We start from the raw sequence: 9,927 nt of genomic DNA, 5'->3' as shown, positions 1-9,927 counted from the left end.
GGATGCTGTTGCATTGTTTTTTTATTTAAATATTTATTTAGGGGTTTAATTAAATTATGTTGTTTTACTATTAAATCATTGTTTAGGGTTTTAATAAAATGTTATCTTTGTAAAATTATAAATGTTTTGTCTTTATCATTTAAATAATTATTTAGGGGTTTGTAAAAATTATATTTCTGTATTATTTAAAGCATTCTTTAGGGGTTTCATGAAAACATGATGTATGTTTAAATCATTCTTTAAGGGTTTAATGAAATTATGTATTTTATTTTACGAAAATGATGTATGATGTTGCTTTGTTTTTTTATTTAAACAATTATATTTAGGGGCTTAATAAAATGGTTTTATTATTTAAATAATTGTTTAGGGTTTTAATAAAATGTTATTTTAGTATAATTATAAATGTTGTTGCTTTGTCTTTATTATTTAAATATGGTAGGGGTTTACTAAAATTATGTTGTTTTTGTATTATTTAAAGCATTCTTTAGGAGTTTTATAAAAACATGATGTATGTTTTTTCAATAATTCTTTCGGGGTTTCATGAAATGATGTATGTTATTTTAGTAAAATTATGGATGCTGTTGCATTGTTTATTTATTTAAATATTTATTTAGGGGTTTAATTAAATTATGTTTTTTTATTATTTAAATCATTGTTTAGGGTTTTAATAAAATGTTATTTTTGTAAAATTATAAATGTTTTCTCTTTATCACTTTGTCTTTATTTAAATAATTATTTAGGGATTCATTAAAATTATTTATTTATTTAAATAATTCTTTAGGGGTTTAATGAAATAATGTATTTTATTTTAGGAAAATGATGTATGATGTTGCTTTGTTTTTTTATTTAAACAATTATATTTAGGGGCTTAATAAAATGGTTTTATTATTTAAATAATTGTTTAGGGTTTTAATAAAATGTTATTTTAGTATAATTATAAATGTTGTTGCTTTGTCTTTATTATTTAAATAATGTAGGGGTTTACTAAAATTATGTTGTTTTTGTATTATTTAAAGCATTCTTTAGGGGTTTTATAAAAACATGATGCATGTTTTTTAAATAATTATTTTGGGGTTTCATGAAATTATGGATGCTGTTGCATTGTTTTTTTTATTTAAATATTTATTTAGGGGTTTAATTAAATTATGTTGTTTTACTATTAAATCATTGTTTAGGGTTTTAATAAAATGTTATCTTTGTAAAATTATAAATGTTTTGTCTTTATCATTTAAATAATTATTTAGGGGTTTATAAAAATGATATTTCTGTATTATTTAAAGCATTCTTTAGGGGTTTTATAAAAACATGATGTATGTTTTTTAAATAATTCTTTCGGGGTTTCATGAAATTATGGATGCTGTTGCATTGTTTTTTTATTTAAATATTTATTTAGGGGTTTAATTAAATTATGTTGTTTTACTATTAAATCATTGTTTAGGGTTTTAATAAAATGTTATCTTTGTAAAATTATAAATGTTTTGTCTTTATCATTTAAATAATTATTTAGGGGTTTAATGAAAGTATGTATGTTATTTTAGTAAAATTATGTATGATGTTGCTTAGTTTTTTTATTTAAATATTTATTTAGGGGTTTAATTAATTTATGTTTTTGTATTATTTAAATCATTGTTTAGGGTTTTAATAAAATGTTATTTTTGTCAAATTATAAATGTTTTCTCTTTATCACTTTGTCTTTAAATAATTATTTAGGGGTTCATTAAAAAAAATTGTATTATTTAAAGCATTTTTAGGGGTTCTATAAAACATGATGCATGTTTTTTTAAATAATTCTTTAGGGGTTTAATGAAATAATGTATTTTATTTTACGAAAATGATGTATGATGTTGCTTTGTTTTTTTATTTAAACAATTATATTTAGGGGCTTAATAAAATGGTTTTATTATTTAAATAATTGTTTAGGGTTTTAATAAAATGTTATTTTAGTATAATTATAAATGTTGTTGCTTTGTCTTTATTATTTAAATATGGTAGGGGTTTACTAAAATGATGTTGTTTTTGTATTATTTAAAGCATTCTTTAGGGGTTTTATAAAAACATGATGTATGTTTTTTAAATAATTCTTTCGGGGTTTCATGAAATTATGGATGCTGTTGCATTGTTTTTTTATTTAAATATTTATTTAGGGGTTTAATTAAATGATGTTGTTTTACTATTAAATCATTGTTTAGGGTTTTAATAAAATGTTATCTTTGTAAAATTATAAATGTTTTGTCTTTATCATTTGAATAATTATTTAGGGGTTTATAAAAATGATATTTCTGTATTATTTAAAGCATTCTTTAGGGGTTTCATGAAAACATGATGTATGTTTAAATCATTCTTTAAGGGTTTTAATGAAATAATGTATTTTAATGTATTTTTTGTGTTGAAAAACCTATTTAGAAAGTGATAATTTATGATTGCTACTTCATGAGAATGTATTTATCCATTTCAGAGGGACGACTGTTTCCCCAGGTTTTGTTGAGTTTTTTTCCCTTTTGAATTCAAACTCAGTGCGGTTGTTTTTCTGGATAAAAAAAACACTAAACATGTTTTAATCCTAGAATCAGTCCTTCTTGGCCTGTTTGTCCCTACGCATCTGCCTCACCTCGGCCAGCACGTTGAGCAGCGACAGCAGGATGGGCACGCACACGGGCAGGAAGAGCGGGATGTAGATGGCGAACTTCTGGTCGTCGGGGAAGTAGAGGAGGTGCAGCAGCGACGGGTCGAAGAAGGCCCTCTCCGACGCCAAGATGGCCTCCTTGCTATACTGCAGGGCCAAGCCCAGGTTGCTGGCCTCCAGCTCGGCCACGGCCAGCTGCAGCGACGTGACGGCGTTGGACACCTGCGACGCCGCCACGTTAGCGGGCGCGTTCGTGTTCTCCCCTCCCCCGCGTCTCTTACCTGCTGGGCGATGTTGTCGTTGATGACGATGTTGCCGATCTGGTCCAGCAGCTGCGCCAGCGAGGTGATGGCGGTGGTCGCCGTGGCCACGTTCTCCACGCTGCGGCTCCACATGAGGCGGTCCAGCTCCCAGTCGGCCAGGCCCGACGGGCCGGGGGGGGACACCAGGACGCCGGGGGGAGGCGACGAGGGCTGCACGCCCAGCAGCAGCCTGCAGGGGGGGGGCGTGGAGGACGTTAGTAGGACGTCCCGACTGCGCGGGACGGGACGTGGGTTACCGTAGCTGTGCGAGGAAGACGCCCATGACGTTAGCCATGTTAATGTCCACGTCCACAGGAAGTGTCGTCTTGCTGTCCACATTGTAAACCTGCCAACACAAAACATATTTTGAACTGATACGGTAGCGATTACCACCATTACAAAACCGCAGGATATCTGTGAAAAGCACATTGACCTCGTCCTCTTCTCCCTTCTCATTTGAAAGTGTCGGCTTCTTCATTCCAGTTAACAGTGCACCATTGTCTCCACGGTAGAAATGCGCGGATAGGCAATTTATTTCATCCGCAACCGCGTCAGAAAGTCGTCAACCATCCGCCATCCACCCGATGTAACGTTTGATCAGAACCGCACCCGCCCGCCATCCGCCCGCACCCGCCCGAAGTTTTATTTACGGAGGCAATAATTGAGCATGGATTTCCAATCGCACTGGCTGATCACATGGGACAGTTAAATGTTTGTAATGCAACCTTTAAAAATCATTACGCGGTGATTGCGGTCCCAAAAATAAACTTTTCTTGCATGATAATGTCCAGAAAAATTCGCTTTATATTACTATAGAGTCCTTTTAACGAATGAGTTTGATGGTTTATCACAAACCTTAAATGAAAGAAGTCCTTTGTTCTCCTGCAGCATGCATGCGCTTTGGCCTTGCTTCGTGTTTGGTGCGCAATCCTGTCGGCTGTATTTCACAGCACGACATACTGTTAAAAGTGTTGATACTATTTATGCTTTCAAGTCCAAGTTGAAGAAATCTTGTTAAATGTTGACAGCATAACTACCAAAATACAGAAGTATGTCCTTAATATTTTTGCAGTGCTACTTCTGTTGAAAAGTTCAAATGATTACATTAGAGATGTGATGTGCCACTTTTCAAGTGTCTGATGGCTTCAATTAATTTTCATTCATTTTTCATATTTTGAATTATTTTGAAAGGCTTACAAAAAAAACTACATTTGAATTGTAATTCCATGCTATTGACAGGACTATTAATTTTAATGAAGTTAGCTTACCATGTTTACAGTATGATCATTGTGATAGAAATGTGGATTTTAGGCACAGAATATTTTTTACAATTGAACAAGGCAGTAGATTATACAAGCTTGGACAGAAAGTTAATAATGACACCAATTTTATTTTTTAATGGAATTGTTTAGTACTGTTTTACCATTTGTTTACTGTAAAAAGTGTTTATACTTTCAATTAACAAATTGAAGTCTTGTGAAAGGTTGACAGGATAACTGGCATTAACTGTCAAAATAATTTCAAACTATTGAAGTTAGCTTACAGAATAAACATGTCAATCAACCCATATGATTTTTGCTGTAATATTTTTGTTTTGAAAAGTCACTGTGACTGATAGAAAAGTGATGGTTTTAGCAACATTTTAACCTGTCTGAATGCTAATAATCATTTTGCGTCGGGGGGCAAAGCCCTGAACCCTCCACCAGGACTTTGTCCTGGACCTACCGGGGCCTGCGGCCCTTGGACCCTGGCTACTAGGTTTTTCTGATTTCAAAAGTTGGCAGGTATGGTGAGGTTATAAAGCTTTTGCCTGTTAAAGAAAGGAGACTGATCCAATGCAGCACAGACTTTCGCGTGCCACGCTGTCACGACCCAGACGCACACCAGTGCGCAATCATATGGGAGCCGCGCTGAGCGCACCTCCAAGCGCGTCTCGCTGCCGGCGACGGCCAGGTATGGGCCCACGCTCCAGCGCCATCCATTTTCAGGGCTAGTTGATTCGGCAGGTGGGTTGTTACACACTCCTTAGCGGGTTCCGACTTCCATGGCCACCGTCCTGCTGTCTATATCAACCAGGGTGAGCCCCACCCCTTTCGTGAGCGCACTGCGCGCGGAGTGACCCCTGTTACGCGCCCCCGGCAACAGGGGTGGCGGGCAGGTAAGCTGCGCGGGCGGAGCGCGCGGAGTGACCCCTGTTACGAGCCCCCGGCCACGGGGGTGGCGGGCAGGTAAGCTGCTTACCTGCTGCGCGTGACGCCGGCCGCGGCGAAGGCGGACGAGGCGGGGTGTCGGTGCGGTGGGCGCGGTGGTGACCCTGGACGTGCGTCGGGCCCTTCTCGCGGATTGCCTCAGCTACGGCTCCCGGTGGGGCCCTCTCGGGGGAAGGGGCCGCGGTCCCAGACCCCGGCGAGGCGTCCCTTCTCCGCTCCGTAAAAGTGTCCATCTCTTTTCTTTTCTTTTTCTTCTGTTGTGGCATATGCTGCAGGTGCCTGCTCGTTTTTCGTATGTGGGTAACAACATTTAACTATGTATATATATTTACCAATTGGTTTAACTGCCACCCACAAAAAAAAAAAAAAAAAAAAAATCTAATTAATCCGCCCGACCCGACCCGCGCGCGGATAAAATCTTATTTTTTTAAATTTCATCCGCCCGATCCGCGGATAATCCGCGGACTCCGCGGTTGTGCCCGGAAACCGCGCATCTCTACTCCACGGAGTTGCTAGCCTTTAAAAATAGACTCCCCCTTTCAGACCAGTTGATCTGCAATCTCTTAATAATAATAGATTTTATTTGTAAAAAGCACTTTACATTGAGTAAACAACCTCAAAGTGCTACAGTGTATTAAAAAAATAAAAAGACAATAAAAAGATAAATAAAAATTAAAGCTGCAAGCAGCATTGGTCGGGCCCGCGTATTTGGCAGGTGCTAGTCCTAAGTGTCCCAATACTTTTGTCTACTTGTAGTCTGAAGTGTCCCAAGACTTTTGTCTAGTGTACCTACCTTGTCTGCATTGTGTGGGCACGCTGGTGCTTCCTGCTTTTGAGCAGCCATCTTAAAAAAACAGCAGCGCATCAGTGCAGCGGGTCTTCGAAGGGTCATAAAATCAAAACCGGAGCAGGTATCACAACTCTTTCGCCAACTTTTAATCACAAGGGTTCAATCTCTCTCCTGTGTTAGTTTGAAGCCGAAACAACAAACGCGCTCAGAGGAGATAATGTTTGAAGAAAGGTGACGGGTTTTTACAAAAATGTTGTGTTGAAGGGGGAATAGGTCTAAGTGAGACCTACGGAGAGGTTTTTGTTTCATGTCTCTCCGACCTTCCCAGTGGGAGTTACAGGCAGTTTTGTCATTTTTTTTCTTCCGAGGAGCAGTTTTTTCTCCGTTTTATTCAAAAATTGCTGTAGAGCGCAATTTTTAAATTTGGGGTTAGGTTTCTTTATTAGATCGCAATTTTTGCCAGTCCTGATGTGTGCGTTCAGTTCGGTGAGTTTTGAAGCATGTTAAGGGGGTCAAATTACAGCGTAAAGAGGCAAAAGTGACTGTTTTTAGTACTTTTTTGTCTTGAAGGGGGAATTGCCAACTTCCTGTTGATTTTTGCCCGAGGATATACAATTATGAAATCTAGGTCTAAGTCAGACCTACATACAGGTTTTTGTTTCATGTCTCTCCGATCTTCCTAGTGGGAGATATAGGCAGTCTAGTTTGTTTTTTTTCCTAGGGGGCGCTAGAGCGCAATTTTGAGTTTTGGGGTTCGGTTTTTTTAAAAAAAAGGTAATTTTCGCAGGTCCTGATGTGTGGGTCAAATATGGTGAGTTTTGAAGCATGTTAAGTGGGTCAAATTACAGTTTGTTGTGGCGGCGGAAGAATAAAGAATAATAAAACCTTACAAATACAATAGGTCCTTATGTCCCATTGTATAAGGACTCCCAAAGGGAGTCCTTATACAATGGGCCATGCGGGCCCTAATAAAAACTAGAACCGCCAAATAGCTAAAACTAGTATGCATATATCTAAAAAAAAAGGCTTTTTTTTTTAAAGAAGGGTTTTAAGCCTTTTTTTTTTTAAAAGCATCCACAGTCTGTGGTGCCCTCAGGTGGTCAGGGAGAGCGTTCCACAGACTGGGAGCGGCGGAGCAGAAAGCCCGGTCTCCCATTGTCTAACCCTAACACTAACCCTATGAAATTAATTACATTTAAAAATGTCATACTTGAAGAACATAGAGTTGAAATAAATGATGAAAATAAAGATTGTAAAAGCCAACAGGGGTAAAAGTTAGGACCACAGTCCAGATTGTGTAGGGGGGGGGGAATATATGGGAGTTTGGTTTACAAACTTTCAGCCCCGCCTAAAACAAAATTCACCATGATGCATACTCATTTTAGGCAAAGTATAAGACAATACTTTCTTAACAGTATAATTGTAACCAGGAATAAGTCTTCAAGTAACAATATTCAAATACTAACATTGTTGGGTAAGACAGAATTTGGCTTTGTTCCGAATCCAGTGAAACAGATTGGTGGTTTTAGCTGATATAATAATAGATTTTATTTTTTAAAAAGCACTTTACATTGAGTAAACAACCTCAAAGTGCTACAGTGTATTACAAAAAATAAAATAAAAAGATAATACAAAATAAATACAAATAAAAACTAGAACAGCCAAATAGCTAAAACTAGTATGCATATATCTAAAAAAAGGCTTTTTTTTCTTCTTTTTTTTTAAAGAAGGGTTTTTAAGCCTTTTTTTAAAAGCATCCACAGTCTGTGGTGCCCTCAGGTGGTCAGGGAGAGCGTTCCACAGACTGGGAGCGGCGCAGCAGAACGTCATACTTGAAGAACATAGAGTTGAAATAAATGATGAAAATAAAGATTGTAAAAGCCAACAGGGGTAAAAGTTAGGACCACAGTCCAGATTGTGGGGGGGGGGGGGGGGGGGGTGGGGGGGTGGGGGGGTGGGGGGGGGGGGGGGAGAATATATGGGAGTTTGGTTTACAAACTTTCAGCCCCGCCTAAAACAAAATTAACCAGCCGCCACTGATTATGTTGCATTTTCATTTTAGGCAAAGTATAAGACAATACTTTTCTTAACAGTATAATTGTAACCAGGAAGTAACAATATTCAAATACTAACATTGTTGGGTAAGACAGAATTTGGTTTTGTTCCGAATCCAGTGAAACAGATTGGTGGTTTTAGTTGATATAATAATAAGATTTTATTTGTAAAAAGAACTTTACATTGAGTAAACAACCTCAAAGTGCTACAGTGTATAAAAAGATAATACAAAATACATTAAAATTAAAATTAGAACAGCCAAATAGCTACAACTAGTATGCATATATCTAAAAAAGTCTCTTTTTTTTCTAAAAAGGGGTTTTAAGCCTTTTTTTAAAGGGCATCCACAGTCTGTGGTGCCCTCAGGTGGTCAGGGAGAGTGTTCCACAGACGTGTTTTCTGTGGTCTCACGTAAAGATTAGGAATGACGTGCAGAAATTCCCCCTAAAAATAAGTTGCAGTCATGCTTAAAATGACCCAAAATACTGTAAATATTACGTGTCAACACATGTGTATAAAATGTTTTTTCAGACTACTTTACAGGTGGACTAGATGCATTGTTAGTTGCCTTGTGCTAGCAGTTTTTTACTCTGCAGAACGCACAGGAAAGGGAAAGACGTGTTTTTTTCGGTCTCACGTAAAGATTGGGAAAGACGGGTAAAATTTTCCCCCCAAAAATAAGTTGCAGTCATGCTTAAAATGACCAAAATACTGTAAATATTACATGTCAACATGAATGTTCTTGTTACCACTTGTGTATAAAATGTTTTTCCAGACTGCTTTATAGGTGGAATAGACGCGTTGTTAGTTGCCTTGTGCTAGCAGTTTTTTTCTCTGCAGAACGCACAGGAAAGGGAAAGACGTGTTTTCTGTGGTCTCACGTAAAGATTGGGAAAGACGGGCAAAATTCCTCCCAAAAAATAAGTTGCAGTCATGCTTAAAATGACCAAAATACCGTATTTTCCGCACTATTAGCCGCACCTAAAAACCACAAATCTACTCAAAAGCTGACAGTGCGGCTTATAACCCGGTGCGCTTTATATATGGATTAATATTAAGATTCATTTTCATAAAGTTTCGGTCTTGCAACTACGGTAAACAGCCGCCATCCTTTTTCCCCGTAGAAGAGGAAGTGCTTCTTCTTCTACGCAAGCAACCGCCAAGGTAAGCACCCGCCCCCATAGAACAGGAAGCGCTTCTTCTTCTACTGTAAGCAACCACCCGCCCGCGTAGAAGAAGAAAAAGCGCGCGGATATTACGTTTCATTTCCTTTGTGTGTTTACATCTGTAAAGACCACAAAATGGCTCCTACTAAGCGACAGGTTTCCGGTTCATGAAAAGACGCAATCTCTCCATCCGCACACGGATTACTATTTCACAGCAACTGCCTAAAGACTTTCAAGAAAAGCTGGCTACTTTCCGTGCATATTGTAAAAACAAGATAGCTGAAAAAAAGATCCGGCCAGAGAACATTATCAACATGGACGAGGTTCCACTGACTTTTGATATTCCTGTGAACCGCACTGTGGATACAACGGGAGCACGTACGGTGAATATTCGCACCACAGGGAATGAGAAGTCATCCTTCACTGTGGTTCTAGCTTGCCATGCTAATGGCCAGAAACTTCCACCCATGGTGATATTCAAAAGGAAGACCTTGCCAAAAGAGACCTTTCCAGCCGGCGTCATCATAAAAGCTAACTCGAAGGGATGGATGAATGAAGAAAAGATGAGCGAGTGGTTAAGGTAAGTTTAAGTTTACGCGAAGAGGCCGGGTGGCTTTTTTCACGCAGCTCCGTCCATGTTGATATACGACTCCATGCGCGCCCACATCACGCTGGTTTTTAATATATTATTAAAGTTTGACTGACCTATTTGACTGTTTTTTTGACATTCCTTTAGCGCAGTTAGATGCGGCTTACAACACGGGGCGGCTTATAGGTGGAC

At 38.2% G+C, this 9,927-nt stretch overlaps 1 protein-coding gene across 2 annotated transcripts in view; it reads right to left on the bottom strand.

Moving 5' to 3' along the window:
• Window positions 1-2,565: 2,565 nt before the first annotated feature.
• Window positions 2,566-9,927, bottom strand: part of pigs (phosphatidylinositol glycan anchor biosynthesis, class S) — a 40,431-nt gene continuing 33,069 nt past the window's right edge. For both annotated transcript variants that reach the window (XM_061962900.1, XM_061962901.1), the window contains 3 exons: window positions 3,183-3,271; window positions 2,905-3,115; window positions 2,566-2,845 (listed from right to left, as the gene is read on the bottom strand). In XM_061962900.1, coding sequence (XP_061818884.1) covers window positions 2,567-2,845; window positions 2,905-3,115; window positions 3,183-3,271 — 579 coding nt within the window. In that variant the 3' untranslated portion in view covers window position 2,566. The remainder of the gene's footprint in view (window positions 2,846-2,904; window positions 3,116-3,182; window positions 3,272-9,927) is intronic.

The sequence above is a fragment of the Nerophis lumbriciformis genome, linkage group LG09, assembly GCF_033978685.3.
Source record: "Nerophis lumbriciformis linkage group LG09, RoL_Nlum_v2.1, whole genome shotgun sequence".
Classification (NCBI taxonomy): Eukaryota; Metazoa; Chordata; class Actinopteri; order Syngnathiformes; family Syngnathidae; genus Nerophis; species Nerophis lumbriciformis.
Note: the sequence above shows the minus strand (reverse complement) of the source record. Positions and strands in the feature narration are given on the sequence as shown.